Raw genomic sequence first — 11,131 nt, 5'->3', positions numbered from 1 at the left:
CTTTTCTTGTCTTTTTAGTGATCTCTTGCTTTCTTCATGGATAATGTTCTTGATATCTTCCCATAATTCATCTGGCTTTCAGTCGTTGGTGTTCAATGCATCAAATCTATTCTCTGATCTTTGTTACTTCCTTTCTTCTGGTAGGTTTAGTCTTAGTTTGCTTTTCCCTTTCTGATACCTGGGGTTGTCAAGTTATGCTGTTGATTTGAGGTCTTCTTTTTTCATGTAGGCATTTATTGCTGTGTGTTTCCCACTGAGTACTATCTTTGCTGCATCCCATAATTTTTGGTATGTTGCACTTTCGTTTTCATTTGACTCTAAGAAATTTGTGATTTCTTCCTTGATCCATTCTTAGTTTAATAGTGTGTTTAATTTTCATATGTTTGTATATTTTCTAGGATTTTTCCTGTTATTGATTTCTAGCTTCACCCAGTTGTGGTCAGATAAAATACTTCGTGTTCTTTCATTGTTGTTGTTGTTATGTACTGTCGAGTCAGACCGACTCATAGTGACCCCTCCTTTGATTTCCAAGGCAGTATCACTACGGAAGTAGATTGCCCAACCTTCTGAGGAGTGGCTGGTGGGTTTGAACTGCCAGCCTTCTGGTTAGCAGTCAAGTGCCTTAGGCACTACCCTACCAGAGCTCCCTTGTATACTTTCAGTCTTTTAAAATTTATCAAGACTTGGCTTTGTTTACTTTCACATCTTGATTCAGATCATCTGCATGAGGAAGATGCCCTGGGGCATTATCAAATAGCAGAATCTTAAAAGGAATGCTCTTTTCAAGAAGGAATAGATGTGTACTTTGGGAATGAAATCATCTAAAAACCAGTTTTCGAATAAACGCAGTCATCAGCCTGGCCTTGGAGTTCCTTCTGCAGTAGCCCAGCATCTTATTTTTGTCAGTGGTTTTGAATGCTTGAGGATTTTCATCATGGTAAAAGAAATTGTTGTAATTTAAATCCAGCAGCATTTCCTTCAAGTAGCAGCATGATTCTGTCTTTAAATACCTTGAAACCAGGCATTGACTTTGCCTCTTTGTGAATATAGGTCTTTTCTGGCATCTTTTTCCAAAACAAGCCTGTGTCATCCATGTTGAAATTCTTCCCTGGTAGATACAAGTCATCTTGTATTGTCTTGTCCAACCTATCCTTGGATTTTTTAACTTCTTCAACATGGGTGCTTCCTGCTTCTCCAGTTACAAGCAGGTTATGCAAACCAAGTCTGCTTTTGAAGCAATGAAACAAGCCCTTGGTGACATTAAAATACCTGCAGTAATCTCCTTGCTGTTCTTTTCAGGTTTTCAAAAAGGTCACATGCTCTTGTTTGATCCTCAGTAAGCTTATAGCAATCTGCTTTGATTTTGTCTTCTGTCCAAGTTATCAATAATTTCTTCATCTTGGAGATTGGCCCTTGCCTATTTTTTGTTAAAACTGTCAATTTTATACCATTTGCTTCTTTAACTGTTTCCAAAATTCTATTCTTATCCTTAAGAACTTTCTAAATAGTTGAATGATACAATCCTTCCTTAAGTTCTATTCCACCAACTTCTTTCCATTTTCTTAAGCCTTAATGATCTTCATCTTTGTATCTATGTCTAGAGCCTGTCTCATCTTTTTTGGATTAGAATTTACAGGGGCATGGCTTATTTTGCTTGATGTATTTATTATAGTGAGTATAAGCAGTCCAGGTATTGCAGTGTAAGAAACTTGAACAGCTTGGTTTCAAATTAATGACGGATACGTTTTCTTTTTACTTTTTTTTTTTTTAAATTGTGATTTGGGTGAAGATTTACAGAGCAAATTCACTTTCCATACAGCAATTCACATACACTGTCTCATGACATTGACCACAGTTTATCACAATGCAACAGCTCCCCTCCCACTTCCTCCCCATAGTTACCTCTTCCCTGTGTCCATCCTGCCCCCTGAGCTGTCTCCCTGTGCATAAGCAGCCCTTCTTTCTCCCATGATTGTTCTCTCCAAGGAGTGTATCTACTTGAGGTAAATGTTTAACTCACATGCCTGTACTTGTTTGGCTGGAAACCATAAGTGTGGGTTCAATTCCACACCTGAAGGGCAGCTAGGGGCCATAGTCTCAGCGGTTATACCAGGCTCTATTGGACCAGCAAACCTGAGAATTTTTTTTTTTTTTTCCAAATGAGTTTTGTTCCACATTGTTCTCCCCCTTTAGCAAGGGTCTCCTACATAGATCCCCTATGATGGATACTTTTGATGGTATGAAACACTGAATAAGATCATGCTATAGGCCCGGACTATAATGAAGTCAGTGTCAGTGTTGTAATAATGAAGCCAGAGTCATAATGCTTCGGGCACATGCATAGTTCAGTTGTCATATGTTGTTGGTGTAGAATATTACCCAGTTTTCTGTTACAACTCCTAATACTGACACCGACTTCATTGTATACCAGACCACAACCTGCTATATGGCAGTGTTTTTAACAGTAGATCATAACATTGAACATTTAGGAATGAACATCTGAGAATTATAACATTAGCAAATTATGTGGTGCAACATTGTATGTAGTAAATATTGCTAAGGATAAGATGTACTGGGGGAAAAAAAAAGAAAAAAAAAACCCAGTCAGTGGTAAATGCAGTTTGTTATAACTTGAATACATTGCAAATCGGGGACTACCTGTATAATGGAAACATATGGTAACTTATAGCATTCATTAGCTATCAAAAAAATTAAAAAATGTAACAAAATGTTTATTTTTTTGGATTTGGATTAAGTGTCATCTGATTTGAGAAGAAATTGTTAAATTTAAACAGGTTGCTAGTTTTATGCAGATGGGAACTTTTTATTGGTTCTTAAACTTATCAACCTCATTTTAGAAGTATGTATGGGGTGATCCTGATAGTATGCATGACTCTAGCTCTTGAACATGGTTTTTGATTCTTTTCTGGAAATATTTTCAGATGATAAACCTGAAAGCTCTCTCTTCTCCTCAATGCCATCAGAAGAAAAGGCTGCCTCCCCTCCCAAACCGCCCCATTCAGATGCCTTGGCAACTCCAGTTGGGAGAAGGGGCCGGCTGGCCAACCTTGCTGCAACTATTTGCTCTTGGGAAGATGATGTAAATCACTCATCTGCAAAGCAAAACAGTGGACAAGAACAGCCTGGTACCACTTGTTTATCCAAATTTTCCTCTGCAAGTGGAGCATCTGCTAGGATCAATAGCAGCAGTGTTAAGCAGGAAGCTACATGCTGTTCCCAAAGGGATGGTGATGCCTCTTTGAATAAAGCCCCATCCTCAAGGGCTGTGGATGCATCTTTGAGTAATGCCTGCATTTCCAGCTCTGTGGTAAGTAAATGAAATTTTGGTCTTTGGAAACCTTTTATTTATTTATTTATTGTTAGGCACAGTAATGTGCATAGGTATATATTTTATAATATGTGTGCAGGTATGTATTTTCTAATATACAAATAGTGTGTTTATATGATTTTTAGAATACTGGCTTTATAGAAAGTGAAAATCTAAGTTTGATACCCTACCCTAGGATAAACTAGCAGTTTACAACTAAAATTACACCAATTTAATGCAAATCCAAAGTATGTAATAATGGAATGATGGAATCTTGGACATTAGGAGGAACACTGAAAATTAATTTCTCCATTAAAATGCTTATGTGTGTGTATAAATATAGGATATTGAATATCTTTAAAAACATATCATAAATGGGTAGCTATTTACCTCCAGGAAGGTAAATTGCCATTGGGTTTCAAGGGTGGGTAGGATACTTTTCATTACATTCCTTTTGAAATGCTTAATTAAAACTTACCTTGTGCATGTGTTACTTTAACTATTTTAAAAAACAATCTTAAAATGATAACAACAATAGAATGCTGTTTTTCTGAGCTTTGCCTTTTAGATGGTATAAATCTGGGCTTTGGAATTAGACCTGCATTCAGTTGCAGCTGTGCCATATAATTGCAAGTGTAGCTTTGGATAAGTTACTTGATCTTGTGAAGCTTTATTTTTCCATCTGTAAAATGGGGAAAGGAGCTCTGGTGATGCTGTGGTTAAAGCATGGGCTGCTAACAAAAAGCTCAGTGATTCAAAACCACCAGCCACTATGTAGGAGAAAGATGAGGCAATCTGCTTCCACAGAGATTTACAGCCTTGGAAATCCTGTGGAGGCAGTTCTACCCTGTCCTTTAGGATCACCGTGAGTTGGAATCGACTGGAAAGCACTGTGTTTGTGCTTTGTTTTTTAAGATGAGGAAAGGTTTATAAGGAATGTTAAATGAGATCACGTACGTAAAGCACTTAGCATAGTCCCAGGCACATGTTGTTAGGTGCCCTCAAGTTGATTCCAGTTTATAAAGGCACCATACGAAAGAGTGGACCTTCCCCCCTAGGGTTTCCTTGGCCGTAATCTTTACAGAAGCAGGTCACCAGGTCTTTATCCTATGGAGTCTCTGGGTGGGTTTGAGCTGCCAACTTTTCCATTAGCAGCCGAGCTAATTTATTATAATAAGTCATCAAGTACTCACTACTCTTATGTTAAATTGATTTTTAAAACACAAAAAATTGGCAATTTATCTAATACAATTAATAATTGGATAAACGTACTAGTGCAATGATATGCAAGCATTCATTTTTTTCAAAATAGAAAGAGACCTTCCCCCTCATACTAAATTACCCTAGAATATGTATAAACAAAAACCAAACTCACTGCTGTCAAGTTAATTCCGATGCATAGTGACTCCTCTTTGGGTTTCCAAGGCAGTGTCACTGTGGAGGTAGATTGTACCATCTTCCTTCCGAAGAATATATATGCTCAGATTAAATTATAATAGCATTTCCTTAATGATTGTTTTCAAATATTTCAAGTTGGTTTGACCTATTATGGCAAGAAATTTTCTTTTTTTCATAAGTCTGCGTAAGTCTACAAAGCAGATAGGAATTTGTTGTAGGACTGCTTGTAGATATTGTGAATATTGTTGTTTACCCTAAGTATTATCATGTTTCAGAGCACTACTTCTTCCCCACTTAAATCCTCTGCTACAACCATCACTGATGCTAAAAAACGTGAAGTACAAAATCCTGAGCTACTTCAAAAAAATCCTGCTAGTCCTTTGAAAACAGAGGTATCAAAGTCAGTTGTGGAGCCAACTGCATCCCAAACAGTTCAATCTAAAGAAGAACAAAATAGAGAAATTTGTCTACAATCTCATTCTAAAGACAAATCTGCAACACCAGGTTATGTATTTTTTTTTTAAAGTCTATAGTTACTGCTGACTATTTTTAGGATGTTATTCTCAGTATTTAATATGTAATTGTGAATGGTCCACTGTTGGTTTACCAGGACAAATGCCCAAATGTTCTGAATGAGGCTTCTTCAACTTCAGCTTTAATTGACTGAAAGAATATTCATTAGTATAGATTAACCCATTTATTAGCCAAACTATTTAACGTATTACATTTTATCAGTGAAATACGCTTTTTCTAGAATGGCCATACTAGATACTTTTCTTGTATCTTTTTGATGATTACAACTCATATAAACTGAAAATAAGTTTGTAAGTAAAGTTTTATTGGAACACAGACACGCCCATTTATTTACAAATTGTCTGTGGCTGCTTTTGTCCTACAAGGCAGAGTTGAATAATTGCAGCAGAAACCTGTGACCCTCAAAGTCCAAAATATTTATTGTCTGACCTTTTACTGTGAGAGTTTGCCAACCTGTGATGTAGATAAACCTCTTTTTACGTAATACAACCTTAGCATCCTCATGATGGAAGTGACATAACTCCCATTTGCCCTACTTTAAATGTACATCATACTATTTCAAATGAGTACTGGTTTCAGATTTTTATAAATCGAGATATCTCTTTGATAAAGTGAAGAATCTCTAATTTTGTTTTAAAGGGGAAAAAGGAAAGCAAAATACCCGGATTTGCATATACCAGGTGTAGTGCCTGAGGCATTTGACTGCTAACCAGAACCCTGGCAGTTCAAACCCGCCAGCCACTCCTCAGAAGAAAGATTGGGCAATCGACTTCTGTAGAGATACCTACCGCCTTTGGAAACCCAAGGAGGGGTCACTATAAGTTGGATAGGACACGATGGCCGTAGACAACAGCAAGGCTTTATAAATGAATTGGGCTGTAGAAATATAGTGATACTGCCTCGGAAATTCAAGGAGGGGTCGCCGTGAGTCAGAGCTGACTCAACGGATTGGGTTTGGTTTGGTAGAAATAAAAGTTGTTGGAAATTTTCATGGCCGGGACATTTGGTGGCTAGTGTAGGTTTATTAATGCATATACGGTCAATTCCTAATCATTTAGGCTCAGATTGTTCAGTTTGAGAGTTGTCTAATCCCCACTGCCCTTTTACTGGCCCCTGTCCCCCCCCCCTTCTTTTAAAAGATCTAAATCCTATAAATACATTTTAGGGCATAGAATTAAATAAGATAATGTGAGAAAATTTTAACGTTTTGAACTATTTTTGTACTATTTACATTCTGAATGGATTGTCTAAAATCAAAGGATTTGGGAACATTAATGAATTTTAGAACTTTTTCATTAGAAATCGTAATTGTTACTATGAGTAGTCTCCAAAAATGTGTGTGTTTTCTGTAGGAGGAGCAGGAATAAAGCATTTTCTGGAACGCTTTGGGGAGCGTTGTCAAGAACACAGCAAAGACAGTCCAGCTCGTAGCACACCCAATAAAACCCCAATTATCACTCCAAATACAAAGGCCATCCGAGAAAGATTATTCAAGCAAAACACTTCTTCATCTACAACTCATTTAGAACAACAGCTCAAGCAGGTATAACTTACTGCATTTAACTGTATTACATGGTCTCAGCAGAGAATCTAGAAATCAAGAATGAGTTCTGATCCCAGTTTTTCTGACTAGATAAGTAGCATTTTGATTCTTTGTATTACTCATTTCAATTTGCAAATATTGTCCTGTATTCCATGTGTATTGTGAACTATTTTGTCTTAAAACTGAAGACAAGGGAGGTTTTAGTAGTGCTCTGATATTATTCTTAAATGCACTATTGGCTCTTGTGTAAAATACAGCTTTTGATGGGTTTAGGAACGTGAGAAAGAACTAGCATGTCTTCGTGGCCGATTTGACAAGGGCAATTTATGGAATGCAGAAAACTCAAGAAGCAAACAAGAAACCAAAAAGGTAACATACACAAAAAGTGTAAAAGTGAATTTATACCAAAGAAGTGTTGAGTTCTAACTTGTAGTTCTAAATTGTAATAGGATTCTTTGTACACTTTTACTGTTTCAGTTAACTATGGCACTTTGCATTCATAAGTCCTTAAACGTTTCTTTCTTTTTTACTGTTTTTTTTTTTTTTATCATTTTATTGTGATTTGGATGAAGGTTTATAGAGCAAATTAGTTTTCCATTCAATAATTCACACACATTGATTGCCTTCCCCACAGTGTGATAGCAGTCTTTCCTTCTCCTTCCCTTTGTTTACAGTTTCCATTCATCCTTCTTTCATATCCCTTCCTGTCTTTGGAGCCTTATTCCTGGTCAAATGCTGTCTTTTTGATCTCATATAGTTGATTGTCTAAGGACTGCATACCTCCCTGGTGTTAGTGTTCATGGTACAATATCTGAAATGTTTCTCAGAGTCTATTTAGCTCATTGATAATTTTATACCTCTCCCCAAACACTAGACTTTTATACTACCTATAATCCTGTCAGTCACTAAGTGTCCCCCAGATTTCTCTTTACCTTTGTGGTATATCCTGTGAGATTTCATTAATCAGCCTTCAACAGACTCGTAAACTATGTTCTATTTATTTAGCAGAAATTTACGTGCCTAGTATGTGCAAAGTACTGAATTAAGATGTATTTTTAAGCTAAACATCATAAAACTATATTCACTTTGGGAACTAGTAGAAAGTAGAACAATAATAGATTTAACTTGTTTGGTTGATACTGCTTGTACCAGTTCTCTAGCCTGCCCCTTAACAAATCATGTTTCCCAGAGTTTTGAAATTTACCGATTTTTCTTTGCACTTGCCTGGGATATCACCTTCCTTTTCTCATTTCTAGCTTCAGCCAAGCACAGAAATGCTAATGATGTGCTAGAAGAGCTGTCTATGTGTTGTTGTATCTTCCCCTTGTCATCTCCATCTCTCTAGCTTTTCTCTGTACCCAGTCATCTAAAATGATCTGGGAGCTCTTCCTTGGCTCTTTCTTCTTCTTTACTGTCTTGCCACCCTTTTTACCATGGTAGCATACACATGTACATGCATACACACAATATCTAGTGAAATATTTTCTGAATCTGTCACCAATTTGCCTTATCCTCTGCCGTTACCTTAATCACTACCATAGCTTTTCATTGCTTCTAACCTGGCTACCCTCTAATCCATCTCATCCACTGCTGCCAGAGAAATATTTTTAAAAGGCAAATATTTGTATACTAACTTGCTAAAAATCCTAGAGAGCATCCCATAATCTTCATCAAAAAAATACCTAAACTGTATGGTTTGACATATAGAATCATATCTAATCTAGCTCCTTCTCCTGCTCTTCCTCTGCCCTTTAGTCCTGCCATGCAGACAAGTTGCAGTTTCTCTAATGTACCCAAGTTTGCAGATCCTTCTGCTTTTACTTGCTGTTCTCTCTACCTGCAGTATCTCCATGAGTTCTTACTTCTTTAAGAACAAGGTCCAATTGTAATCCTCACTAGAAATCCTTACTTGGCCCTTTTCCCCTAAGAGTCCCTCTTTTTATTTTCACCCATGCCACCTATATATACCTCAAATAGAATATTTGCCTTGTTTTAATTTTTCTTTATCCAACTACCTTATCCATCTCTTAGTGCTTGAATTATAGTACCCAAAACCAAACTCATTGCCATTGAATTAATTCAAACTTATAGCAATGCTATAAGACAGAGCAGAACTGCCCTATACATAGAGTTTCAAGGCTATAGTCATTTTTAATTTTGTTATTTTATCGTATTTTTGGTAAAAGTTTGCATAGCAAATTAGGTTCCCTTTTAACAATTTCTATACATATTACTCAGTGACTTTGGTTATATTTTTTGCAAGGTTTCAGCACTCTCATTATTTCCATTCTGGTTGTTCTGTTTTCATTAATCTAGTTTCCTGCTCCACCTCCACCCCCACCCCCACCTCACCTTTGCTTTAGGGTAAATGTTGACCATTTGGTCTCATAGATGATTATTTAAAGGACCGCATTGGTAGTATTGCTTATTTTATGAGCTGTCCTATTATTTGGCTGAAAGGTTACCTCTAGGAGTGACTTCAGTTCCAAGTTAAAGGGTATCATCTCAGAGCAGTAATCTTGGGGGATCCTTTACATTCTACTGGTCTGGTAAGTCTGGCCTGTTTTAGGAATTTGAGGTTTGTTTTACGTTTTTCTCTCATTCTTTCTGGGACCATCTATTACATCCCTGGTCAGGATGGTAGTTTGTAGTAGCCAGGTACCATCTAGTTCTGGTCTCAAGAATTGATGATGCCATGGTTTGTGTGAGCTATTACTCCTGTTGGACTAGTTCCTTCATTGAGTCTTTTATTTCCTTCTATCTCTTTTTTTCTAAATGAGTAGATACTGATAGTTGCTGTATCTTGGTTAGCTGCTCACAAGCTTTTGAGACCTCAGATGCTAGTCACCATACTAGGATGTAGAACAATTTCTTTATGAACTCTATTACGCCAATTGACCTAGTTGTCCTGAGACTATGGTCATCAGACTTCAAACCCAGTAATCTAATCCTGTGAGGTGCTTATGTCTAGAAAGTACCTGTAACTGTGTCCCCAGATACTTTGTTATATATACAAATATTCATGCAGCACACACCAACATGTAATATACATATCAAGGCAGTAATCTATGGAAGCTGACTGCCACATCTGTCCCCATGGTGGGTTTGAACCACTGTGCTTTTGGTTAGGAGTTGAGGGCTTAACCATTGTACCATCAAACCAAAATAAGGTGATAAATCCTTATGGATGTAGGTTGCCCAGTCTTCCTTCTGCAGAGTAGTTGGTGGGTTTTTTGAACTGCCAACCTTCTGGTTAGTCAGATGCCTTAGGTACTGTTCCACTGGCGGTGCTCCTTACTGTACACCAGGACTCTTTAAACTCATAGCAGGAACTCAATAAATTTGCATTTAAATGAAAAAATATGCTGATCTTTTTCATTGGCATAAAAATAGGTTGTTATCTCTCATCATAAAACATGAACAAAGACTCTCCTGTCTCCCTTTCTTTGCCTCTTTTTCATTCAGACTTTTCCTGAAGAGTTGTCTGTACTTGCTGCTTCCTAATTTTTCCCCTCCTTTCTTTCAAATTCGTTCCATTCAGGCTTTCACCACTACCCCCTTGATTGACCACTTATACTACTAAGTTCACCAGTGATCTTCAGTGATCTATTTTCAGTCCTTTAACTTGACTATGAGTAGGAATCAAGTCAAGGCAACTTTTTTTTTTCTTTTTTTAACTTGATTGTGTAGGTCCCTGGGTAGTGCAAGCATTTTGCACTTGCCTACTGACCTAAAACTTGATGGTTTGAATGCACCCAGCAGCACCATGGAAGAAAAGTCTGTCACTGTGCTTCCATAAAGGTTACAGTGAAGAAAACCCTATGTAGCAGTGCTGTTCTGTAATACATGTGGGCACCATGACTTGGAGTTGACTTGATGACAGTGGGTTTGTTTCTTGGAACTTGACTAACTTGACTATCAACAACATTTGTCATTGTTGATAAGTCTCTTCTGTTTGAAACACCTTCTTCACTTTGTTGCCTACTGTACCATGAAGTTTTCTTCCTAATCTCTGGAAAGTATAGGACACTGATTCCTAGGCTATTTAGTATTAAATAATCCCCGATAAACCTGTAGAATTCCTCCTTGGACAGTCTATACATATATATTTTTTCTTGCTCTCTCTGTCTCTCTCTCTCTATTGTTGTTATGTACCGTTGAGTCGCACCCGACTCATAGCGACCCCTCCTTGGGTTTCTGAGGCAGTATCACTACGGAAGTAGATTGTCCCACCTTCCTTCCGAGGAGTGGCTGGTGGGTTTGAACCGCCAGACTTCTGGTTAGCAGTCAAGTGCCTTAGGCACTATATATATGTATGTATGTATGTA

The 11,131-nt window shown here is 37.4% G+C and overlaps 1 protein-coding gene across 1 annotated transcript in view; it reads left to right on the top strand.

The window, feature by feature from the left end:
* The window catches only part of ANLN (anillin actin binding protein), an 83,662-nt gene that overhangs the window by 26,407 nt on the left and 46,124 nt on the right, over positions 1-11,131 (top strand). Inside the window, exons 5-8 of the mRNA XM_042782212.1 lie at positions 2,943-3,328; positions 5,002-5,230; positions 6,613-6,803; positions 7,077-7,172. Coding sequence (XP_042638146.1) covers positions 2,943-3,328; positions 5,002-5,230; positions 6,613-6,803; positions 7,077-7,172 — 902 coding nt within the window. The remainder of the gene's footprint in view (positions 1-2,942; positions 3,329-5,001; positions 5,231-6,612; positions 6,804-7,076; positions 7,173-11,131) is intronic.

The sequence above is a fragment of the Orycteropus afer genome, unplaced genomic scaffold (assembly GCF_000298275.1).
Source record: "Orycteropus afer afer isolate SDZICR_OR568_19922 unplaced genomic scaffold, OryAfe1.0 scaffold00263, whole genome shotgun sequence".
Lineage (NCBI taxonomy): Eukaryota > Metazoa > Chordata > Mammalia > Tubulidentata > Orycteropodidae > Orycteropus > Orycteropus afer.
The sequence above is the reverse complement of the archived record's forward strand: the minus strand, read 5'-3'. Positions and strand labels throughout refer to the sequence as shown.